General features: G+C 53.6%; 2 protein-coding genes across 5 annotated transcripts; one reads left to right on the top strand and one right to left on the bottom strand.

Annotated features, from left to right (window-relative positions):
• The first annotated feature begins 1,592 nt into the window (after positions 1 to 1,592).
• Positions 1,593 to 9,669, top strand: HOOK2 (hook microtubule tethering protein 2). Of its 4 annotated transcripts, none has more exons than XM_031947618.1 (23): positions 1,593 to 1,742; positions 3,022 to 3,107; positions 3,309 to 3,381; positions 4,274 to 4,324; positions 4,443 to 4,575; positions 4,757 to 4,824; positions 4,978 to 5,040; positions 5,117 to 5,197; positions 5,346 to 5,506; positions 5,895 to 6,035; positions 6,162 to 6,363; positions 6,490 to 6,600; positions 6,881 to 6,968; positions 7,037 to 7,106; positions 7,380 to 7,517; positions 7,603 to 7,690; positions 7,826 to 7,831; positions 7,928 to 7,962; positions 8,197 to 8,279; positions 8,355 to 8,458; positions 8,695 to 8,805; positions 8,938 to 9,009; positions 9,123 to 9,669. In XM_031947618.1, the coding sequence occupies exons 1-23, from the start codon at positions 1,698 to 1,700 to the stop codon at positions 9,279 to 9,281; spliced, it is 2,169 nt and encodes a 722-aa protein (XP_031803478.1). In that variant the 5' UTR covers positions 1,593 to 1,697; the 3' UTR covers positions 9,282 to 9,669. The 4 variants fall into 4 exon arrangements, with proteins under 4 accessions (XP_031803478.1, XP_031803480.1, XP_031803479.1 ...); XM_031947619.1 differs by having other exon boundaries at positions 1,595 to 1,742; positions 8,358 to 8,458; XM_031947620.1 differs by lacking the exon at positions 7,826 to 7,831 and having other exon boundaries at positions 1,594 to 1,742.
• Positions 9,670 to 9,763: 94 nt separating this feature from the next.
• Positions 9,764 to 17,664, bottom strand: BEST2 (bestrophin 2). Its single transcript, XM_003760705.2, has 9 exons — positions 17,359 to 17,664; positions 17,074 to 17,168; positions 12,613 to 12,846; positions 12,302 to 12,456; positions 11,802 to 11,879; positions 11,466 to 11,618; positions 11,207 to 11,287; positions 10,917 to 11,071; positions 9,764 to 10,596 (listed from the first exon to the last, which is right to left on the bottom strand). The coding sequence occupies exons 1-9, from the start codon at positions 17,508 to 17,510 to the stop codon at positions 10,161 to 10,163; spliced, it is 1,539 nt and encodes a 512-aa protein (XP_003760753.1). The 5' UTR covers positions 17,511 to 17,664; the 3' UTR covers positions 9,764 to 10,160.
• Positions 17,665 to 21,131: the final 3,467 nt, after the last annotated feature.

Genomic DNA, 21,131 nt, shown 5'->3' with positions numbered 1-21,131 from the left:
GCAGTTACTTTGTGGTGAGGGATCACCTCCAAGTACATGGGGGAATGGGGGGTGTGAAGAGGTCACCATGCCCAGTGGTTTTCTGTATAGACGTCTGGGGTGGGCATGAGGGGGAGGGACAGTCTGGAGACTGCTGCGTGTGGAGGAGGGGAGGAGGTCTGGATCCAGCTGTGGCAGGCAGGGTTGTGGGCTGAGATTGGAAAGGGGGGGTGGGGAAGAATAGTGAGTCAAGCCGGTTTCCCAGCAGCTCCAGTTCCCTCCCTTGGCCCCTGCACTTTCCGGGAAACTCCTCAGGCCCCAGGGAGATTTAGATGGAGTTAGGCCCAGTCTTGGTTGCCCCCCCCCCCCCCCCCCCAGCCTGCATCTGGAGCCCAGGACCCTCCCTTCCCCCAAACGCGGGATCTGGGACTTTCCTTCCCATCCCCATTCCCCTCATCCCTTTCTCTAGGCCGCGAAAAGCTGGGAAACAAGCGGAGCTTTGGGTCAGTCTGCCTAGGGGCCCCCGAGGCATTATAGGCCATCACAGAGCGGTGTGAGGCTGCCGTCTGGTCTGGGCTCTGAGGTCAGCGGGGGAGAGGACCGGTGTGTTGGGATACGAAGGGACAGGAGGGAGGGAGTTTACGGACGTCTGACTCGCCATCTAGTCTCAGGGTTAAGCTTGGTCACGGGCTTTACTGGGGCTCTTTGGCCCGCCTCCGCCTCCCTTCTCCGTCTGTTCTCAGGGTCGGCGGGGGCCTCGGGGATCACGTTGCCCCGTCTCCCCGGCCCGCCCGTCGGCGACAGCGCCCCCGAGAATTCCGACAGGCAAGTCGGGCTCCCGTGGGGGATTCCTTTGGATCCCAGCCAGTCTCTCCTTCCATCCACCCACCCCCACTCCCCACCCCCTCCGCGGTGCCCGGATAGTGCCCTACACAGGAAGTGCCTCCGGCCCCAGCTCCAAATTCAGCCTAGCCCTGGGGGGGCCGAGGGGGGCGGGGCGGGAAGGAGCGTTACGGGGGGGGGGGGGGGGGGGGGGGGGGGGGGTGGTAGAAAGGCCCGTCCTAAGTGCAGTCACCGACATGTGCGCGCCCTCTTGTGGACTACTGCAGATACGCAGTCCGAGTCATAAGCGCCCTCTTGTGGGCCGCTGTAGACACGCAGACTCCGGGGTCGAAGCGCCTCCTGGGGAGCCCCAAGAGACACGCGGGACCGCTTTCAGTTGGCGGACCCCAAAGTGGCCCCGGATAGGCACTCCTCACCCCACCCCCACCGCCTTTGCGGCCTGGCGGGAAGAGTCGCCGGATAAAAGCATCCCTTTGGGCCTCCCTACACCCTCAGGACCGAGACCGTGGTTGCCGTGAGGCAGGCGAGGCTAAGATGTCCTTTCCCAGTGCATTCTTAAGGATCTTTGAGAGGCTAGAAGGGTGGGTAGCGCAGCCCAAAGCGGTTACAGTGCCCGGCTCCAAGATGGCGGAGACGGGAGGCCAGGAGGGGCGGAGCTTGGTCGGGACTCGTGCCCGAGTCCGGCGGCGGGCGGGGCATGGGGGCGGGGCCAGGCCAGGCTGGGGGGCGGGGCAGCGGCGCTCTAGGCCCGCCGGGCGGCTGCGCCTCTCGCTGGTGGCGGACCCGGCGGCCGTGGCAGCGGCGGCAACGGCGGCAGCGGCGGCCTGACCTGCTTGACCGGAGCTGGAGCCAGAGCCGGAACCGGAACCGGAACCATGAGCGTGGACAAGGCTGAGCTGTGCGGGTCCCTGCTCACCTGGGTAAGGGGCGGGGCGGTGAGGAACAGGTGTGAGACCCTCCTCCTCTTAGTTCCCCCCAACCCCCCCCCAATTCTCCGCCGCACACACTCCCCAGACCCTCCGCCCAGAGAGACCCTCCCTCATGTAATCCCCGGAACTCACCTCAAGGATTCTCCCTCACACAGCCCCCCGGGTTTTGGATCCCGTCCCGGGGCCTCCCCGGACCCTCCCCCTGCCTTTCCCCCTTCAACCTCCTTAGACCCCCCCCCTACCTTCCGGAACCTCTCACCTCTCCTCCCCCTCCCCGACCCCCTCCCCACGGCCACCTGCCCCCTAAGGAGCCCCCCTGGGCCTCCAGGAGAGCCTTAACCTTTGGCCCCTTCGGACCCTCCTCCCCTTTGGAGGGTCTTTCCCCCTCCCCGGTTTCTTGGCCCCTCCTTCCCCGGTCCTCCCTAACAGCCCCTCCATTCCCCCGGTTCCCCGAGCCCCACATCCCCCCCCAGTCCCCTTTCACCCTCCTTCCCCAAAGGTCCTCCCTCAGCCCCCCTTTCCCTCCCCAAGGCCCCAAAGCCCCTCCTCTCTTTCCCCCCTAAGCCCCTCTTGGGGGGGCCCCCCCACCCCCCAAAGGGAAAGCCCCCCTCCCAAGGCCTCCCCGAAAATTCCCTTGGAAAAGGCCTCCCCTCACCTTCTAAGGGGCCCCCCCCGGGAAAGGCCCCTGGGGGGCCCCCCCCAAAGAAAAATAAGGGCCCCCACCCAACCCGGTACAGACTCATTGAAAGAAAAGGGGAAAAAAGGGGGCCCAGGGAAAGGGGCTGTTGGGCCCCCAGGGGGGGGGGAAAGGGAAAGTCCTAAAGAGGGGGGGGGGAAAAACCCCTCCCTCCCTTCCCCTGGCCCCCTGGCTGGACTTTTCCTGGGTGGGGCCAGGCTCCACCCTACCTGAGCTTCAGGAAGAGTGGTAGCATACGGTGAAGGGTCGGGCTGGCACTGCCCTGTCACATGCTATAAGGGGTTTGGACAGGGCAAGACAGGGGGACAGCTTGATGAGAGCACGTGATGAGGGCTGTGAATCTGCTCTATCACGTGAGCAGGAGCCACCCCAGACTCCACCCTTCACGGTGAGTAGCGGAGGTGGGGTCCCACAGGTGGGAGGCTCCGCCTCTCAGTGGGAGGAGAGGAAGAGTAAACCGGCGGATTCCACACCTGGGAGTTGGGCGCTCCGGATTGGTTCCTTTCTCCGCTGCCTACAGGTTGCAGCTGAAGGGGCCGTGAAATCCTCACCCGCTTTTTCCCTTTCCCCCAGCTGCAGACTTTTGGGGTTTCCCAGCCCTGTTCTTCTCCCCAGGACCTAAGCAGTGGACTGGCAGTGGCCCATGTGCTACATCAGATGTGAGTTGAGGGGAACCTGGAAACCTCCAGCCTTCCTCAAAGAACCCAGACCATGGCCGAGCTTCCTTGGCCCCCTTCCCCAGACCCCAGGGCCACAAGACTCCCCTAGCTCTTGCAGCCTCATTAGATGGCCTGCGTAGCCTATGGCGGCACCGCCGGGATTTCCCTTAATGCAGCTTGTCACCTGCGATTTCTCCCCAGAGATCCTTCCTGGTTCAATGAGACCTGGCTCCTTCGGATCAGAGATGATACTGACCACAATTGGCGGCTGAAGGTGATTAGGGGTCAGATGGATGATGTGCAGGGGAAAGGAAGAGCAGATGAAAGCTATGGGATGCATTCCAGGAAAGATTAACTTGAGCAGTTCAAGATGGGAAGGTGGTGTTATGACTGTACAGGTGTTCCCAGGACAGATGGTGATAGCACTGGCCCGCGGAAAAATAGCTGGAAAGATAGCAGCTGGATGATAAAATTCATAGAAATTAGCTGTGGAGCGAGGAAGATTTGAATCTTGCCTCATATCTTTATTAGTTGGGTGATGTTAGGCAAGTCATTAAACTGTCAGCTCTAGTATCCTCTGTAAAAAGAGGGCTGATAAAAGTGCCTTCTCTCAGGGTGACTGTGAAAGTCAAATAAAACCACACATGTTGAGGACTTTGCTAATCTTCTTAAAGCACTATGTAAGTGGGAGTCGTTGGAATACAGAGGACATCTCACAAGGAATTAGGGAGACATGGAATAGATCCATGAAGGTCCTGGTGGGGATGGTGGCAGGTAGCTGATTGAATGAGGAAGGGAGCCAAATAGTGGTGGGATGGGCAGATGGCCATCCGGGAGGCAGGGGTGAGGAACGTATGGAATGTTGTAGTGAAATGACAAGACAAAACAGATGATCCCATGATGCAACATAGACAGATGATCAGTGTAATGTGGACAAATGAGGATTTGTGACATGTGTCTGGGGAATGAACAAATGGCCCAGGCCCACACGGATAATAAAGGAAGTCCAAAGAATGTCATGGAAGAGATGGAAATATGATGAATAAGTGGATGGTGATGTGTAGGGAAGGGCCAGAGGGGCTAGATAGATGTTAACTTGGGGAACAACTGGTCAGGGTGGGGGCCAGACAAATAGCAAGGGACTCAAGTGCCACTTTTCTCCCCAGGTCAACAACTTGAAGAAGGTGTTGCAGGGTCTTGTGGAGTATTCTCAGGATGTGAGTGACCATGAGTGGGTTGTGGAGGCATTTCTGATTGTCAGAGTTTGGGGAGGGGACTGTGGAAGTGGGTGTTTGTAGAAATCCCTAGGCTCCTGATGCACTCACCCCCTCCCAGATCCTGGGACACCAGGTATCCGACCAACACTTGCCAGATGTGAACCTGATCGGGGAATTCTCTGATCCAGCTGAGCTGGGGAAGCTGCTCCAGCTAGTGCTGAGCTGTGCTATCAGCTGTGAGAAGAAACAAGGTGTGGCCGGGACTTCGGGGAGGAAGACCTCAGGAGGGGGAGCCTGATGTATGGGACTGGAAGAGGAGCCTGGGGTTCAGAGTTTGGGGGGTAGTCCTGAAAGAGGGAAGCCTGGATCACCACTACCAGGGGCTGGTGGGATTGGAGGGGTAGTCTCAGCAGTGGAACCCCTGATCCACAGAACACATCCAGAGGATCATGACCTTGGAGGAATCTGTGCAACATGTGGTCATGACAGCTATTCAGGAGGTAAGGCTTGAGTTGGGGTAAGGAATGGGGCTTTTTGATCTTAGCTAAAGGGAGGAGGAAAGCCTCTTCCACTCCACCCCCACTTGCTGCCTGAAAGATCTTAGGGATAATTTCCTAGGCTTAACGGTTTCCTTTTGGTTCCCTCCATCCCAGCTCATGAGCAAAGATCCTGCAGATTCCATGACAGCAGAGACCTATGGGAATTTTGACAGCCAGGTATAGGATTGGGGAGGGAGACTCTGCTTTTCCTGCTTTTGGTTGTCCAGTCTGACCAAACTTGCTTTGATTATAGTCCAGGAGATACTATTTCTTGAGTGAAGAGCCAGAGGAAGCGGATCAGCTTCGGCAGCGCTGTCATGACCTGGAGCAGCAGGTGGGCACTAGGTTCTCTCAGGGCTTCTGGCCCAGATCAGCCCTCTCCTGAGGAGCCAAGTAGTGGGAGGAGGAACAAAAGGTGGACATGGACAGGCCTATGACTCCTCCAGTTCATCTCTTATCTGCTCTGTTCCCTTTGATCCCAGCTGACCCTTCTAGTGGAAGAGAAACAGAGCCTGGTGCAGGAGAATCGAGCCCTGAGGGACAGGGGGGCACAGCTGGAGGGACCAGAGGCTGCTGGACTCACCTCCAAGAGGCTTTTGCTTCTTCAGTCACAGCTAGAACAGCTACAAGAGGAAAATTTCAGGTGTGCTTGCCTGAGCACCAGGATTGAAGGGCTGGGGTATCCCCCTGGGCTCTCATAACAGGGGCCACCAGGGTCCTGATTGCCCATGACCTAAGGGACATCAGGGAAAACTTGTCTAGGTCATGAAAAGAGTCTCAGAAAGGCCCATGGCAGTAAACACGAAGTGCCTCTGACGTGCCAATTAGAGGCCTGGGGATACAAAGAAAGGCCAAAGATTGCCCCTGCTCCTGAGGAGCTCACAGTCTGATGGGGAGAGAACATGCACACAACTGTGCCAGGATAGACTAAAGACACTCAGCAGGGCAAAGGCACTGGCGTTGCCGGAAAAGAGGTTTGGAGCACCCAGTTTTGGCCCCACCCCACCATGGGCCCACCCCTGTGCCCACAGGTTGGAGAGCTTGAAGGAGGATGAGCGTCTGCGCTGTGTGGAGCTGCAGAGAGAAGTGACTGAGCTCCAACAGCGGAACCAGGCACTTACCAGCCTGGCCCAGGAGGCCCAGACCTTAAAGGATGAGATGGATGAGCTCAGGTAAGTGGTACCAACTCCCGGGACTCAATCTGATCTCTCCTGATTGGGAACCCTGCAACCAGGCCCGGTCCCTGACCCTCAAGAGCCCCTGCCCCTGGTGATCCAGGCTGAACCATGGCCCCCTAGGCAGTCATCAGAACGAGCCAGCCGGCTGGAGGCTACCCTGAGTGGGTGCCAGCGTCGCCTCGGGGAGCTGGGGGAGCTTCGGCGGCAGGTGCGACTGCTGGAGGAGCGGAACGCAGGCCACGCGGAACGGACAAGGCAGCTAGAGGATGAGCTGCGGCGGGCCGGGACCCTCAGAGCCCAGCTGGAGGGCCATCGGAGACAGGTGGAGGCTGGGCAGACTGGGCCTGAAAGTGCTTCCAGAGGAATCGGGTGATGTTTGGAGCCTTGGCCCAGCTCACTGATTTTCCCCCTCGTTCCCACTGTTCCACCCCCTGCCCGCCAACTTCAGGTGCAAGAATTACAGAGTCAGCGTCAGGAGGAGGCCCTGAAAGCTGAGAAATGGCTGTTTGAGTGCCGGACCCTGGAAGAGAAATATGAGGCTGTGGTCAAAGAGAAAGAGGTGGGTGACCTCCAGGGGCCCAGCCCATTTCCCAACCTGAGAAACAAAATTATGTAGAAAGAACCCTAGGTTTGGAATTGGGAAACCTGGTGTGGAAGGTAGGTCTGCTGCTCACAGCCTCTGTTGGCCTTGAGTGCCTTGTCCCTTTTCTGAGTCTGTTTGCTCTTCCAAAACTTTGCCTGACCTGATAGTGCTCGTCAGTATTTTCAGGAGGGAGAACCAAAGCCCAGAGCTGACCCTGCCCCTTTGTCTTTCTCCCTGCCTCTGCCCCCACTTGCAGCGGCTGATTGAGGAGCGAGACTCTCTCCGGGAGGCCCATGAGGAGCTGTGCTGTGTCCAGGTGCAGCAGCGGGGCCTCAGCCAGGCAGGTGAGTGGTGGGCCTGATGGGCCACGGGGCCCTTGGGGGACCCACCTGACTTTGTCCCTGTCCCCCAGATGTCCAGCTGCAGCAGATGTCGTCCCCCGTGGAGAATCTGGCAGCAGAGATCCTCCCAGCTGAGCTCAGGTTCCTTCCCCTCTTTCAGCCTTTGTGCTGGCTCCCCTTTGGCTTCTGGCTGGCTGGGCCCTTGCTCCTTAAGTCATTCAAGTCTTGGTCTCCTCACCTTCCCTTCTGTTTCAGTCCTCCACCTCCAGTCCTCCCCGCTCATCCAAGTCCTTCCCCGCTCTGGCTTCGGCCTTCCCTCACTGTCTCGGGCCCCAGAGATCTCTCCCTCCTTTGGTGGGAACGGGCTGAGAGACTGGAGCCCGTCTGACCATCCCCTGGGGCCCGGCCCTGCAGGGAGACGATCCTTCACCTGCAACGGGAAAACAGACGGCTGTGCCAGCAGGAGGCGGCCGACCGCAGCCGCACCGAGGAGCTCCAGGGGCAGCTGGAGGAGGCCAACCGGGCCCGGCACAGTCTGGAGACCCAGCACAGGTGGGGGCGCCGAGACTGAAGACCCAGCGAGGTGAGGCCTAGCCAGGGCTGGGACACCCTGAGTCCTGTGTCTCCTCACCCCCAGGCTGAATCAGCAACAGCTGGCAGAGCTCCGGGCACAAGTGGAAGAACTGCAGAAGGCGTTACAGGAACAGGGGGGCAAAGCGGAGGATGTGAGTGGCCCGGGCCCCGGCCGTTCCCCGGGGGAGGTGGGGAGGGTCTGCCCAACCCGGCCTGCCCTGGCCGCCATCCCCTCCTCTGCCTTCTAACCTTCCTTTCTCTCCCCCTGCTGCCTGTTGGCTCTCTAGGCTATTGTAAGTAGGGGGTGGGGGATGGAGAGGGCTGCGGGGGGACAGAGAAAACAAAACAGGGGGCCCAGCCTCACCCCTGCCCCTTGTGTCTGTCCTCAGTCCTCGCTGCTGAAGAGAAAGTTGGAGGAACACCTGTAAGTGCCAGTCTGGGGTTTGCTGGGATGGGAGAGGGAGCTGGGAGGGGGCCCGTGCATGCCGAGCCCGAGACCCGGGCCCGGGCTGCAGGCTCAGTCTGAGCCCACAGGGTAGGTCTGCCTTCCTCTCTGGGGTCGGACACTTCGAGGTGGGGTGGCTGTGGACATTTAAGTTCTATTTGCCTCAGTTTCCTCAATTGTAAAATGGAGCTCAAAATGCCTCTCTATGGCTAGGGAGAAGCTGCACGAGGCGCACTCGGAACTACAGAGAAAACGGGAGTACATTGATGAGCTGCAGCCACCAGCCGACAACAGCAGTAAGATGCCCTGGCCCGAGGTGGGGAGGAGGGGGTCGGGGAGGGACAGGCCCCTGAGCTCTTGGGTTCCTGCAGCAGCAAGGCGCATTGAGGAGCTCCAGAGGAGCCTACAGAAGAAGGACGCTGACATGCGGGCCATGGAGGAGCGCTACCGGCGGTACATGGAGAAGGCTCGCACAGTGAGCATCTCTGGCCCAATCCCATTCACAATTACTGACCCTTCACCCATCACCCCGGCTTTATAAAGAAAGAAACCAGGGCAGGGGCAGGGGTGGGAGGGATCATGAGCCCTGGCAGAGCCAAAGCCAAGCCCAAGCCTCCCATCGAACCCTGGGGGCTGCACTGCCTTACCCCCAATCCGCCTGCCTAGTCTGGGTGCCTGGGCCACAGTGCCTTTTCTCTTCCCCCTCCCAAGGTCATCCAGACACTGGAACCCAAGCAGCGGCCACCAGGGCCTCCTCCCCTGGAGATTCAAGCCCTGAGAACCCAGCTTCAGGAGAAGGACCTAAAGATCCGACACCTTGAGGTGGTTCTCTTCCTGGACTGGGCTGACATTATGCATCTCTCCTGGGGTGGAGGTGGGATGCCCCTTGACTGCTGTGCTAGAAATGGGCAGGACTCAAGGCCTTGACATTTCCCCACTAAACTTCTCCCTCAGACGGACTTTGAGAAGAGCCGGAGTCAGCGGGAGCAGGAGGAGAAGCTGATCATCAGTGCCTGGTACAACATGGTGAGTGCTGCCCACTCCAGCCACCCCCTGCTGCTTCCTCCCCTCCCCCAAAACCTCTCTCCTCAGGTGACCTCTGACTTCCTCCCTTCCTTCTGTACCCCCTTTCCTCCCAGGGGATGGCCCTGCAGCAACGGGCTGCAGGGGAGGATCGACAGCCAGGCCCGGGCTATGCCCAGTCCTTCCTAGCCCAGCAGCGCCTGGCCACCAACACACGACGGGGACCCTTGGCCCGCGCCCATGCTGGCCCTATCCGATCTGGAGACAAGCACTGACCTTCGGTCTCTCTCTTCTCTGTTCTTCTGGGCGGCACAGATGTAAACCTGTGCTGTGCCCTTCTCCATGCACACACTACAAGGGGTCACCCTTATTGCACATGCCCAACTCCAGGGCAAGGGAACTCCAGCCCTGACCTCTGACCTCAGCCCTTTTCTTTGACCCAGGTTTTGGTTTTTAAGATGTTTTCCTAAGGGTCCCTCCCCATTTTTAACCTCTGATTCTCAGGGCAGAGAGGAGTTGGGTTTCTGTGTTTCCAGTACTGCCAGGCTGGGCCCCACCTTCTCTTTTTAAAAATGTGATTTGGGAGGGGGATAAATCTTCTAAGTCTGAGATGAATAATTAAATAAAGCATTCAGTCCTAAATCTACCAGACTGGGTTCTTCATGGGTCAGTCAGTTTGCAATGAAGGGAGGCATTCCTGGGTTCAGGGACAGGGACCCTTAGATGGGAGATGAAGCTCCAGGGGTGGAGTTAAGGTATAGATAGGACTTGAAGGTGTCAAGTACTCCACAGGTAAAGAACCACTCAGACACTGAAACGTCTTGCCGTAGGTCACACAGGTATTCAGTAGCATAGCATAGCCCAGGTGCTTCCTCTGGGTCCCAAGGGGGGAGGGGAGAGAGGTTTCAGGTGTTAACCTGGGGCATGGGGTAAGAGGGGGTGCAGGGTAGCTGTTACCCATGTGGCCATGAATGACATGGTTTTTCGCAAGATATTTGCAAGATACTGTAGAAGATGCACTTCAATAATGTATGTGTTGGGGTGGGGGTGGGATGACCATAGAGAGATCTTGGTCCAACAGTCCCATCTCTCCAGTGGCCAGCTGGCCATCGAGCCAGTGTGTAGCACGCCAGTCAGTCCGTGAGCAACAAGGCTCAGGCCAAGCTCTCCTCCTCTTCTCCAATTGGACTGGGCAGCCAGGGAGGCAGTGGCGCAGGATTAGGGGTTGAGCCTCGGTTTGTGGGTACCACCACCACAGAGGGCAAGGGTTCCGCAGAGGAAGAAGCAGGAGCAGCAGGTGGGGCAGGCTCCGGCTCAGATGGCGGGTCTAGGAGGGGACCTGTGGCTGAGTCATCATGGCCACAGTCTGGGCAAGAGCAGCCGGCTATGGTTGAAGCTTCAGATACACAGCTGTTCTTCCTCCGAAGCAAGGAGAGTCGTCGACCCAAGATCGTGGAAGGGCCTGGGCCAAGGCCTGGGCCGGGGCCACCCGCAAGTAGTCGGTGCAAGAAGTCTCCTGGGACTGAGGGACCTTCCAGCTGCCCCTCCATGCCCTCCAGTCGCTGAAACTGCATGTCCTCTTTAGCCAGCCTACAGAGACCAGGGTAGGGAGTGAAAGGTGATCAATAAATCTTTGAAAATAGCTTTTATCATCTCTGCCTACTTCTCCTTCTCCAGATCTTCCACCACCCAAACCCACTGGTCTTTTCTTAAGCATAGTCCCCCACCCATTTCCCTATGAAGACTCTCAAAGATGGAAAGCACTTAGAGGTGACCTAGTCCAATGTTCTCATTTCGCACGTGGGGAATAAAAGTCCTAGAGAGGACTAGGGATAGTCCAAGGTCTCACAGGCAATAGAACTTGGATGCTCTGGATTCCTAACATCCACCTCCCCTCCCCCCTAGCTCACGTGATGTCAAAAGTGGAGCCTTGGAAGGAAGGCTGGTGCATCATGAAAGCAGTGGCTGCTGTGTAAGGGGCCCGGGCATCTGCAGCATCCCAGTACAGGTCCTTCTCTAACAGTGGCAGGTCGTCATACATCTCATCTACTGCCAGCATTGACACCTGGTGTGGGGATGATAGGATACAGCTACAGGCTCAGGGAAGGGCTCGTAAGGAGAACCCTGATGAAGAGGCTTTCAGATAGCAGGAATGGGTGACCCTTGGGGAATTAATTTTGGAGAAGGAATGGAGCCCCACCTGAAAATTCCTGTCAATCAAAAAGTTGGTCTCAAAGTCATCATCATCCTCCCCAAAGGGGTTTATGAGCTGCTCAGCCACCTATGGAGTGAAAAATGGACAATGGAAAGGAGGATTCTTCCACAGAGGGATCTATCCAACACCCTCGGATACCTGTGTTTTGTCCTGATGCCTTCCCTCTCGTCCAGCCTCCAGCCACCTTCCTGAGGTCTTGGTGCTTCCCAAACCTTTCCCCGTATTCGCTATTTTGTAGGTTTACCTTGAGCCAGCCAACATAGAAGAAGAATTGGAGCAGGGTGAAAACAGGAACACACAGGTCCATGTTATGATTCTTGTATCCTTTGGTTGGGTCCAGGAACTGGCGTCCAATAAGGCAAGCCAGGAAGAAGCTATATACTGCAATTGTTACTACCTAGAGTCAGAGTCATCACAGTCGGGCATCTCAAATTGTTGAGGGGGATGGGGGGACACATCAAGGGAACACTGCTGACCCTTGGAAGAGTTCCCATTGCCCTCATTTCTCCCCTCCAACTTTATTCTTATATTCTCAGTCCCTAAGAACCTGGTGGGAAGGGAACTGAGTCATAGTGGATACCTGAGTGTAGACGAGGGGTACGCTGATCCAGTCATAGTGAAACAGCATCCCACACTTGCCCCGGAACTCATCCAGTTTCTGTGAGAGAGGGCAATGCGGTCAGAGAGTAGCAAAGGAGCTTAAGACCCCCTCCCTCCGCTCCGAGCCTTAAGGGGCCATCTTTAGGAAAAAACTAGAGTTGGGGCAGCTAAATGGTGTATTGTAATAATGAAATAAGACAACATATGTAAAACATTTTGTAAATGTTAATTATTGTTGTTAATATCCAGTAACTAATTGTTAATAGCTAATTATTAGTGAGAATTAGGTGGCATAGTGAATAGAACACCCGGATTGGAATTAGCAAGATTCATTTTCCTGAGAAAGAAAAAAAAGAGAAAAAAGAAAGAACCTAGAGTTAATAATGGGGAGAGGGGGAAGACAGGGAGAAGGAAGAGTCTTTGTGACTGAGACAGGGTAGGGGAATGTATGGCCCAGATCTCAATCCCTGCGGTCCCTACCTCCATAAGCAACTTGAAAGTACTGCTGTCTCGGATCCGACCCTCTTTGCGGGCTTGGGCAGCAAGGTTGGCAAACCAGATACACGGTATCCAATATTTGTTGTAGGAAGAATTCAGACTCTCGTATTTTTTCCTCTCCTCACGGGTCATAAAGCCTGAAAGACCAGAAGGTCACCTCCAAGGCAAGCTGCTAGATTTCCCATACCCCTCTTCCTCTTCTGCAGAATGGAGAGAAACCCTCCCCACGCCACCCCAAGATCAAAGCTCCACCTTCTCCCAGGTCCCTGGAGTGTCCTAGAAAAAAAGCTCACCAGCTTCCACCACGTGGTCGATGGTGGGGAAGCGTTTGAAAACAGCAGTGCTGACGGAGCGAAGGATGAGCACGGCGGACAGGCCCGCATACCGCATTAGTGTACGCCGGTACAGTCGGCCCCGCTCATCCCGACCGTGCACCGAGCCCGATATCGCACACATGAGGGCATCGGGCAGGGGCATGCACAAGTATTGGTTCCACCATCGATTCACCACCAGTGTCACATAAAATCCTGTGTAGTAGGCAGGAAAAATGAAGTTAAATGTCAACTGGGTCAAGGTTGGGAGTATAACGCTATGAAATCAAAAGCTACCAGGGACAGGAGATATAAATATGAAGGGGCTGAGGGGAGAAGGTCGGGTATTTCCAAGATTCAAGGTCTGCGCTTAAACTCATCTTAAAAAATAGCAGTTTTTTGTGAGACAGTATCTTGTCCAATGTTACACCGTTAATAAGTATCGAGTCTCAGAGGATAGACCTGAACAAGGGCTACTTGCTTGCTCAACAGAGGGCTGCTGCTCTCTCAACGGGGCCACCTAGCTGTTCTTCAAGGAGTGTTCTCAAAATAAACTCCAATAATTCATACCATTCCTCCCTGCTTTTCTGGACCTTCCACTTGCTCTGGTCTCACTTAAAAATTGTCCTTTCCTCTTGTTCCTTTCCAGCTCCCCACCCAAGGTTACTCCAGGTCCGAGACTACAAGGGTATTTTGTAATCATGCTTCTCTGATACAGTCTATTCTTCCCTTACAAATCTCTCCTTAGTCACGCACTCTATCACTACTCTCCCTTTCTGCCTCTCCTTGCCTCATACTCCATGGAAAAAATCTGTGCTTATCTGACCACAACTCTACAGCTATGCTTTAAATCCCTGTATGCAGTTTACCGGTCTCCTTTGTTCCATCTCAAAGGAGGAGGTGGACCTTTTCCTTACAAAGGACAAAGCCTCTCCTTGTGTACTTAATCCTATCCACTCCCATCTATCACTGGGAGTTTGTCTCTTCAATTGGCTCCTCTCCCTAATTTTCAATCTTTATCCATTGCCTGTTCTGCTGTCTATAAACATGTCCAGCTCTGTCCTATCTTAAAAAAATAAAACGAAATCCCCAAACCTTCACTTGATCCTACCATTCTTTTAGGTTAAAGTCCAATCTCCTCCCTTTCACAATCTCCACTTTCTCTCCTCTCTCTCTATTAGTATTTTACAACCAACCTTATTGCTCTCCTCAGTCACCAAAGATCCTCTTAATTACCAAATGCAGTGACTTTTTTGCAATCCTCATTCTTCTGCAGCCTTTGACACTAATCATCATTCCTTCTTCTCTCTAGGTTTTAGGAACATTCCTTTCTCCTGACTCTCCTAACTCTCTCTCTTTCTCAGTCTCCTTTGCTGGATCCTCAGTCGGATCATGTTTTCTCACCATAAGCCTTCAATTCTGCTTGGGTCCTCTTTCTCCCTCTGTATTACACCTGGCAACCTCATCAGCTCGAATGGATTTTTCAGCTTTGTGTTCATGATTCTCAAATCTACTTTTCCCATCCCAATCTCCCTGCTGATCTTCAATCTCCCATTTCCAAAGTTCCTTCGACATTTTAAACTGGATATCCAGAAGACACTTTACGCTCAATATGTCCAAAATAGAGCTCATCATATTTTCCCCAAAGCCAACATTCTACTGCTTTCTCTATTACTGTTGAGAACAACATCCTTTCAGTTCCCAAGACTTGAAACCTAAGTATCATTCTTGATTCCTATCTCTTTTATCTCACATTCTTTCTTCTGACACTGCCATGACTGAGATGCAAGCCCTTATCCCCTCACACATAGATTATTGCAATAGGTTGCTAGTGGGCTATCAAATTGACCTTCTCAAATCACCCTTTTATTCAGTAAATTCTAGTGACTTTATAACACCTCAAATCCAATGCTTGGTTTGTCATTCAAAGCTTTTCATAAGCCAGCCTTTTCCTATCTTTTTCCTTTATTTTTTTTCTACCCAATGATACTGGCCTCCTGGTAGTTCCACAAAAAAAAAAAATCCCAGGTATTTTCTTATACTGTCCCCTCATACCTAGAATGCTCTCCCTAATCTCTTGTCTCCAGGCTTGAAGTCCCAACCAAAATTTCAACTTTTGCAGGAAGTCTTCCCTAACCTACTTGTAGAACATTCCCTATCAATTATTTATCTATCTCATATATGGCTTGTTTGTCCATTTGTATACGTACTTGTTTGCTAGTTGTCTCCCTTGTTAGATTGTGGGTTCCTTGAAGGCAAGAATTGTCCTCTGCTTCTTTTTGTATCTCTAGCTCTTAGCATAGTGCCCAGCACACTGGAAGCTCTTAATTAATGTTTCTTGACTGATAGCCAAGCTCCTAGAACAAAGGTGTCTATGCTTTGGTCTGTTCCCACTTACTTCTCAAGATTATAAACTCTTTTAATTGTCACATTGGATATCCTTTTCTCTATCCTTATCTTTCTTGAACTTTTTCCATAATTTAAAAATATTGACAACACTTTCCACACCAGGGATCTTTTTGTGTGTTATGTATCCCTTTGGCTGTTTAGTAAAACTCGTGGGTCCCTTCTCAGATAAATCTTTTGTGCTCATTGAGGAAATGCTAAATTTAAATTAGAGTTTAATGAAAATAAAAATATAAAATTTTGCCCTCATCCATGTTCATAGATCCCCTGAAATCATTCCTCAGGTTAAGAGTTTCCACTTTTAAAAAAAAAAAAAATTAAGGGACATCTAGGTGGTGTAGTGGATAGAGCACCAGTGCAAGTCACTTAATCCCAATTGCCTCAAATAAATAAAAAATTTCCACCTTGAGTTTTCATGAGACTGTTCTCTTTTGGTTCTTTTGCTATTTTTCTGACCAGTCCTGAGTCTCCTCTGCTACATAGAGATCTATGGTCTTTTAATGCCTGGGTGTACACTACCCCAGAGTTCTGTTCTGGACCCTTTGCTTTCTCTACACTGTCTTGATGAGCTCATCAACAACCATCTCTGTGCAATATCTCCTACATCTACACAAATCTAGCTGTCTCTTCATTAAATCCAGTTCCACGTGTTCCATAGATATCTAAAGTTTCATAATTCCACAAGAAAACTAATTTTCAAACTCCCAAACTCTTCCTTCTATTTCTCTTGAGGACACCATCAGCTTTCTGGGCAACCAACTTTCCAAATTTAGAGTCATCCTAGATTCCTCACTATCCCTCATTCTTTATATCCAATCAGTTGTCAAAACTTATTCTGCCTCCACAATACATTTCACATCCATCACTTTATATCACCCTTGTCATAAGTGAAAACCTCATCATCCCTTGCCTGACTACAATCATTGCCCAATTACCAATTGTGTCATACCTCCCATCCTCTCCAATCTTTCCTCTTGCCAAGTGCATATTCCTAATCCACAGATTCCCCACCAGCACCACTACACGATCTCCAGTGGTTCCCTCTTGTCTCTCAGATAAAATACAAATTTCTCTATTTGGCATGTAAAAGCCTTCCCAAGTTACTTTTTCAAGCATATTTCATCTTGTTTTCCTTCAAGCACTGTGCAGTCCAGTTAAACTGTCCTATTTGTTGTTCTTTTGGACTAGATAGTCCATTTCCATCTCAGGCATACGTTGTCTGCCTTGCCTAGAATAAATATCCTCACTTTTCACCTACAGTCCCTTAGAATCCCTAACCCTTTTCAAAGCTCTGCTTAAGTGCATTTTGGATCTCTCCAGATGCTAGTGTTCTTCCCTCTCCATTATTTTTGTCTCTATATATCTTTTTCTATTTATTTTGATATGTACATGTGTGCATCTTTCTTTCTTTCTTTCTTTCTTTCTTTCTTTCTTTCTTTCTTTCTTTCTTTCTTTCTTTCTTTCTTTCTTTTTCTTTCTTTCTCTCTTTCTTTCCTTCCTTCCTTCCTTCCTTCCTTCCTTCCTTCCTTCCTTCCTTCCTGAGGCAGTTGGGATTAAGTGACTTTCCCGGAGTCACACAGCTAGGAAGCATTTCTATTTATTTTGATGTTCACATTCCTCCCTTCCTCCAATAGCTCCTTCAAGGCAGGAGTTGTTTCATTTCGGTGTCTGTGCCTAGCACGGGGTATGCCCTGGATAAATTCTTCTTGATTGAATGAATCTTGGGTCTGAGTTCTGAAAGCGGTTAAAGGGAAGTTCCAGGTGTCCCTAGTAGCGCCTGAGGGTTGTAAAAGGTCTAGGTTAGGGAGGGGTTCAGCATAAACGAGCAGGACTAAGCGGAGAAGCTGAGGTTAAGGCTCCGGACTATAGAACTTGAAGGTTCTAGGTCTGCATGGGACAAGTTGGGGGGCGGCGGGGAGCTCTAGGGGTTGCCTGGGAATAGGAGCCCTAGGGACTGAAGGGGACTTGGGCTGAGGGGTAAGGAAAGCTGGGTTTGTCGCGCGGTTGGGGTTGAGATTAGAGGTAGCGATGTCATACCCAGCACAAAAGAGACAGGAATGAGGTTGGCGTACTGGTCGCAGTACATGACTAATTTCTCGAAGTAGGGCCTTTGGTTTTCCGTCAGGATAAAGCTGGGTGGGTGGAGCGGGGAAAGTTAGAGGCACATCTATCCCTGAGCACCCCCTTCCCTTCCCACCCTCCCCCCGTGACCGTCTCTTTGCCCTGGAGACCCTCATCTCTCGGAGACTTTCCATCCCCCTCCACTCCCCCACCCTCCAGATGCCCCGAATCCCATCCTCTTGGCCCAAGACCCGTCCTCACCGGTAGATGGCGCTCAGGGCCAGATACCCCCCGAGGAAGACCAGCACCTCTCGATAGAGTAATTTGTAAATGCTTCCCCGCCAAAGCAGCAGCAGCTTGGAGAACCCCCCGAAGCGCGCATTTGCTACGCGGGCTGTGTACGTCACTGTCATGCCGGGGGTCGGGCTGGGGCGGAGGGCCGAGCGAAGGGGCGGGTGAGAGTCACTCTGCTCAACAGGTCACCCAGGGCCCAGAACTCTTCCCCAGCGCTGCCCGCCGCAGTCGGGGTTGCCTTTCCTGATCTTTCAGCGCCCCACAGGAGTAGGTCTCCTGAATCCCACCTGAGCCAAGAAAGAGAAAGACGGTCCCAGCCGGTCCTGGCCGGGGCCGCCCCGATCCCCTGTCACTTGGGTGCACATCCCTCGGACCCTGATCTTTTCTGGCCCCGGGGCTGGTCCTCGGGGCCAGCGTCTCCGTATCTCGTCCTCCTTCCCTGTTCTCGGCTTCCAAGCCACAGTGAAACTTGTTGTGTCCCCCTGCCCCCCACTAGACATCCCACCTCTCGATTCGGGGTATTTTCTGCTGTCCCCATGCCCAGAACTCTCTCGCTCCTCATCTTCCCTGGTCTCAGCTAAAAAATCCTGCCTTCTGCAAGATGGCCTTTCTCGAGTCCGCTTCCCCCCACCTCAATCTACTGCTTTCTCTCAATCGGTGTTTCTCCAGCTTATCTTTTATATATCTTGTTTGCACATATTTGATTAATGTGGTCTCCCTCCATTTGACTGTAAGCTACTTGAGGACAGTTTTTTTGCTTTTCTTTGTATCCCAGCTCTTAGCCGGATAGCTGGCTTAGTAACAAGCGCTTGTTCACTCACTGACCAGAATTTGGACTTTCCATGTCCAGTCCCTGGTCAAAACCTTCTAGCTCCCCGGAATGTATTCTCTTCCCGCCCTCACCCCCCACCCCAGTCTTCCCGCAGTCTAGGTTTTCCTGCCTCGTCCTCGTTCTTCACTCCCAGTATCCCTCCCCCTCTTCGGTTTCCGAGTCCCATTTCTTCTTCTGGGTTCCCGTTCTCAGGTCACCTAGGTCCCCCCTTCTGTGACCCCACCTCAGCCATTCACCGATTGCCACGAGTCTCTGAAAGCCAGTGTATCCAGGAGAAAGTCCAAGTCAAGGAGAACTGAGTTACAGAACCGACCCTTCCCAAACTTGCCTAGGGAGCGAGCGCGATGCAGCGGAGAGTCCGGAATTTGGTGTCGGAGGACCTGAATTCTAATCCTGATTCTGCCACTTACTTAACCTGCGCGACATGGAAGAAGTCATTTATGCTCTCTGCGCTCAGTCTACTTCTCTTTAAAGCAAGAGGATTGGACCAGAAGGCTTCAAAAGCCTTTTCAATTCCCAATCAATGGTTCCAGGTCGCTCTGACCCCTCATTGAAGCCTGTTTCCCCGGTCTTACGGGGTAATAGAAGAGATAGCTAATGGATATCCAAGACTTCAGTCTGTAATTTACTAAAATGAATCCTATAACCTGTAAAATATCAGCCTCAGGTGAAGCCTCCCGGGATCTCCAGCTCCCAGCGTCCCCCTGCCCTCTTATTCCGAAGCCCCCGAGTCTGCACCCCAGCTCACCAGTAGTCACAAGAGCGGCAGGGAGCTGAGCTAGGAGACAGAAGAAGCTCGGGACAGGGGCTGTGCCCCAGGTTGGGGGTTGGAGAGAGTGAGGGGGGCTCCTCCCTGTACCACCAGCCCCGCCCCGCCCCGCCCCATGGTTATGGGGGAGGGGAAGCGCGCGCACACACGCACGCACACACACACACACACACACACCAATGACACTATCTAGCCTACTCCCTCTCCCCTTCCCCTGAGCCGCCGCAGTACCGGGCCTTGAACCCGCAATAACCCCTTCCGTCCGCCCCTCTGAAGTCACTGATAGTCTTTACTTTTGGAATTCTATTGGAGAAGTCTCTTGTTCCCGCGCACCCCAGTCCAGCCATGGTACCTCTTTTGCAACTAGTTCTAAAAGGTGGTGCGGAAGGTAATTTATGGGCAGCCCCCCGACTAGTGCCCCAGCTGCTGCAGGAGCCCTGGGAACTATTAGCCGCCGTCCCCCGCTCCCTCCCCTCTCCCCCCGCTCCTTTTTAGATCAGGTCATCCAAGGAAAGAAAGGGGCTGATACGGTCCTCGCAGTTACCGCTGCGTTCCAGTTCCTCCCCACATGCGGACGCAGAAAATCACAGTGCTGTAGATAACTGCGCTCGAGCGTGTACACACCGCGCTCTCTTTCTGTCCCTTACCCTTTCTCTGTGCGTTTGTCTGTCTCCCTCTCTGTGTCTCTCTCCTGTGTCTCTGTCTCTGTCTCTCCTTCCCCCTTTCCCTCTCCAGTGGTCTCTCCTCTTCCCCCTCCCTAATATAATCTTTAATCGGCTTCCCTCACGATCCCTAGGTCTTCCTTTCAGTAAACGTGGGTAACAAACAGAATTGTATCACAGTACCCTGGAGAAGAGGTGAGAGGGATCCCGGGGTAGCCTGTGCACACAGACTGGCTAGCCCGCCTCCAAGCCTTGAAGGCATAAGTTCAAATCCCGGCCCTGCCTGAGCCACAGCGGCTGCAGGACTGGACAAATCACAGCCTCACGTTTCTGGGCAAAGCTTAATTTGAGGTGGAGGGAGGTGCCGACCCACATTAGGAGCGGGACTCCTCTCCCCGGGAAGCTCTCAACAATGAAATCCCAAGTCTCTCCCGCCCTTCTCCTGTTGGTGAGGTCTCTGGGTCAGGGAGTGAGGATGGCAGCCCGCACAGCATCCCTCCCTCAGGTGAGCGGAGCCCGGACGGACGAGACGTCCTGTTCTGGAATCAGGGTGTGCTGCCCTGTCCTGGAATCACGAGGGTGTGTGAGGGGGAAGGCACCGCCCATGCCATGTGGTGGGGGGCAATCGAGAAGCCAGAATGATCCAGCTGAGGCTCCTCGTAAAGTGGCGGAGCACCCGCAGGGTGCAGGTTGGTCCATAAATGCACCTGTCTCCCACTGTCCAGCTGCTGCAGCTCTCGGGGTGGAACTCGGCTGGGTGGGGGCATGGGGCTGAGATGCTTCGCCAGCTGCACTTCGGGACATAAAGGAGGGAGGAGCCCTTTAAGAAAGGCTGTTCCTCCTTCTCCCAATCTGGGCTGACCAACGGGCCAACTATGGGTCACCCCTGCTAGCGCAGGTGTTCCAGAGAGTAGCACAGACCCCCCCCCTCCCCTCCCCCCCCCTTCTTCTCCAGCCCCGCTCCGGAGCCAGACTGCTAGATTCTGGTCTGAGGCCCATCACAAGGCTTTAACCTGTGTTCCTAAGTCAATAACCTGCTCTTGGTCTATTTCGGTTAAAAAATAAAAGGCTTGCACAAAAAGCAAGCGATCCACACAGCTTTGCGTATATTACCCTCTGGCTAGACCATCCTTTTCACCGGACATCACTTTATAGAGGTAAAGTAGGCTAAAGAAAACCACTGTGAGCTACAGTAAAAGGTGGTTCGCTTGGCATTTCTTCCCTTAGGGATTCCTAGACTCCTGGGGTCTGAGAGTCTTACCATCCCCATCCCTCCCCCCTTCCAGTTAGGAAGCAGGGGTTGAGGGCAGAGGGGCTGCTTGGGGTCCTTCTCCTATTGATTCCTCTGTCTAGACTTATTTGTGGAATTTCTAGTGTTGAGCTTCTTGGAGGCTGCTCTTGTCCTTTGAGAGGGGCTCTAAGAGAGTAAACTGGTCCCCAGCTCATGGAGAGCTCTCTCCCCCTTTCTCTGTGAGAT

The sequence above is a fragment of the Sarcophilus harrisii genome, chromosome 1 (assembly GCF_902635505.1).
Source record: "Sarcophilus harrisii chromosome 1, mSarHar1.11, whole genome shotgun sequence".
NCBI classification, from domain to species: Eukaryota; Metazoa; Chordata; class Mammalia; order Dasyuromorphia; family Dasyuridae; genus Sarcophilus; species Sarcophilus harrisii.
Note: the sequence above shows the minus strand (reverse complement) of the source record. Positions and strands in the feature narration are given on the sequence as shown.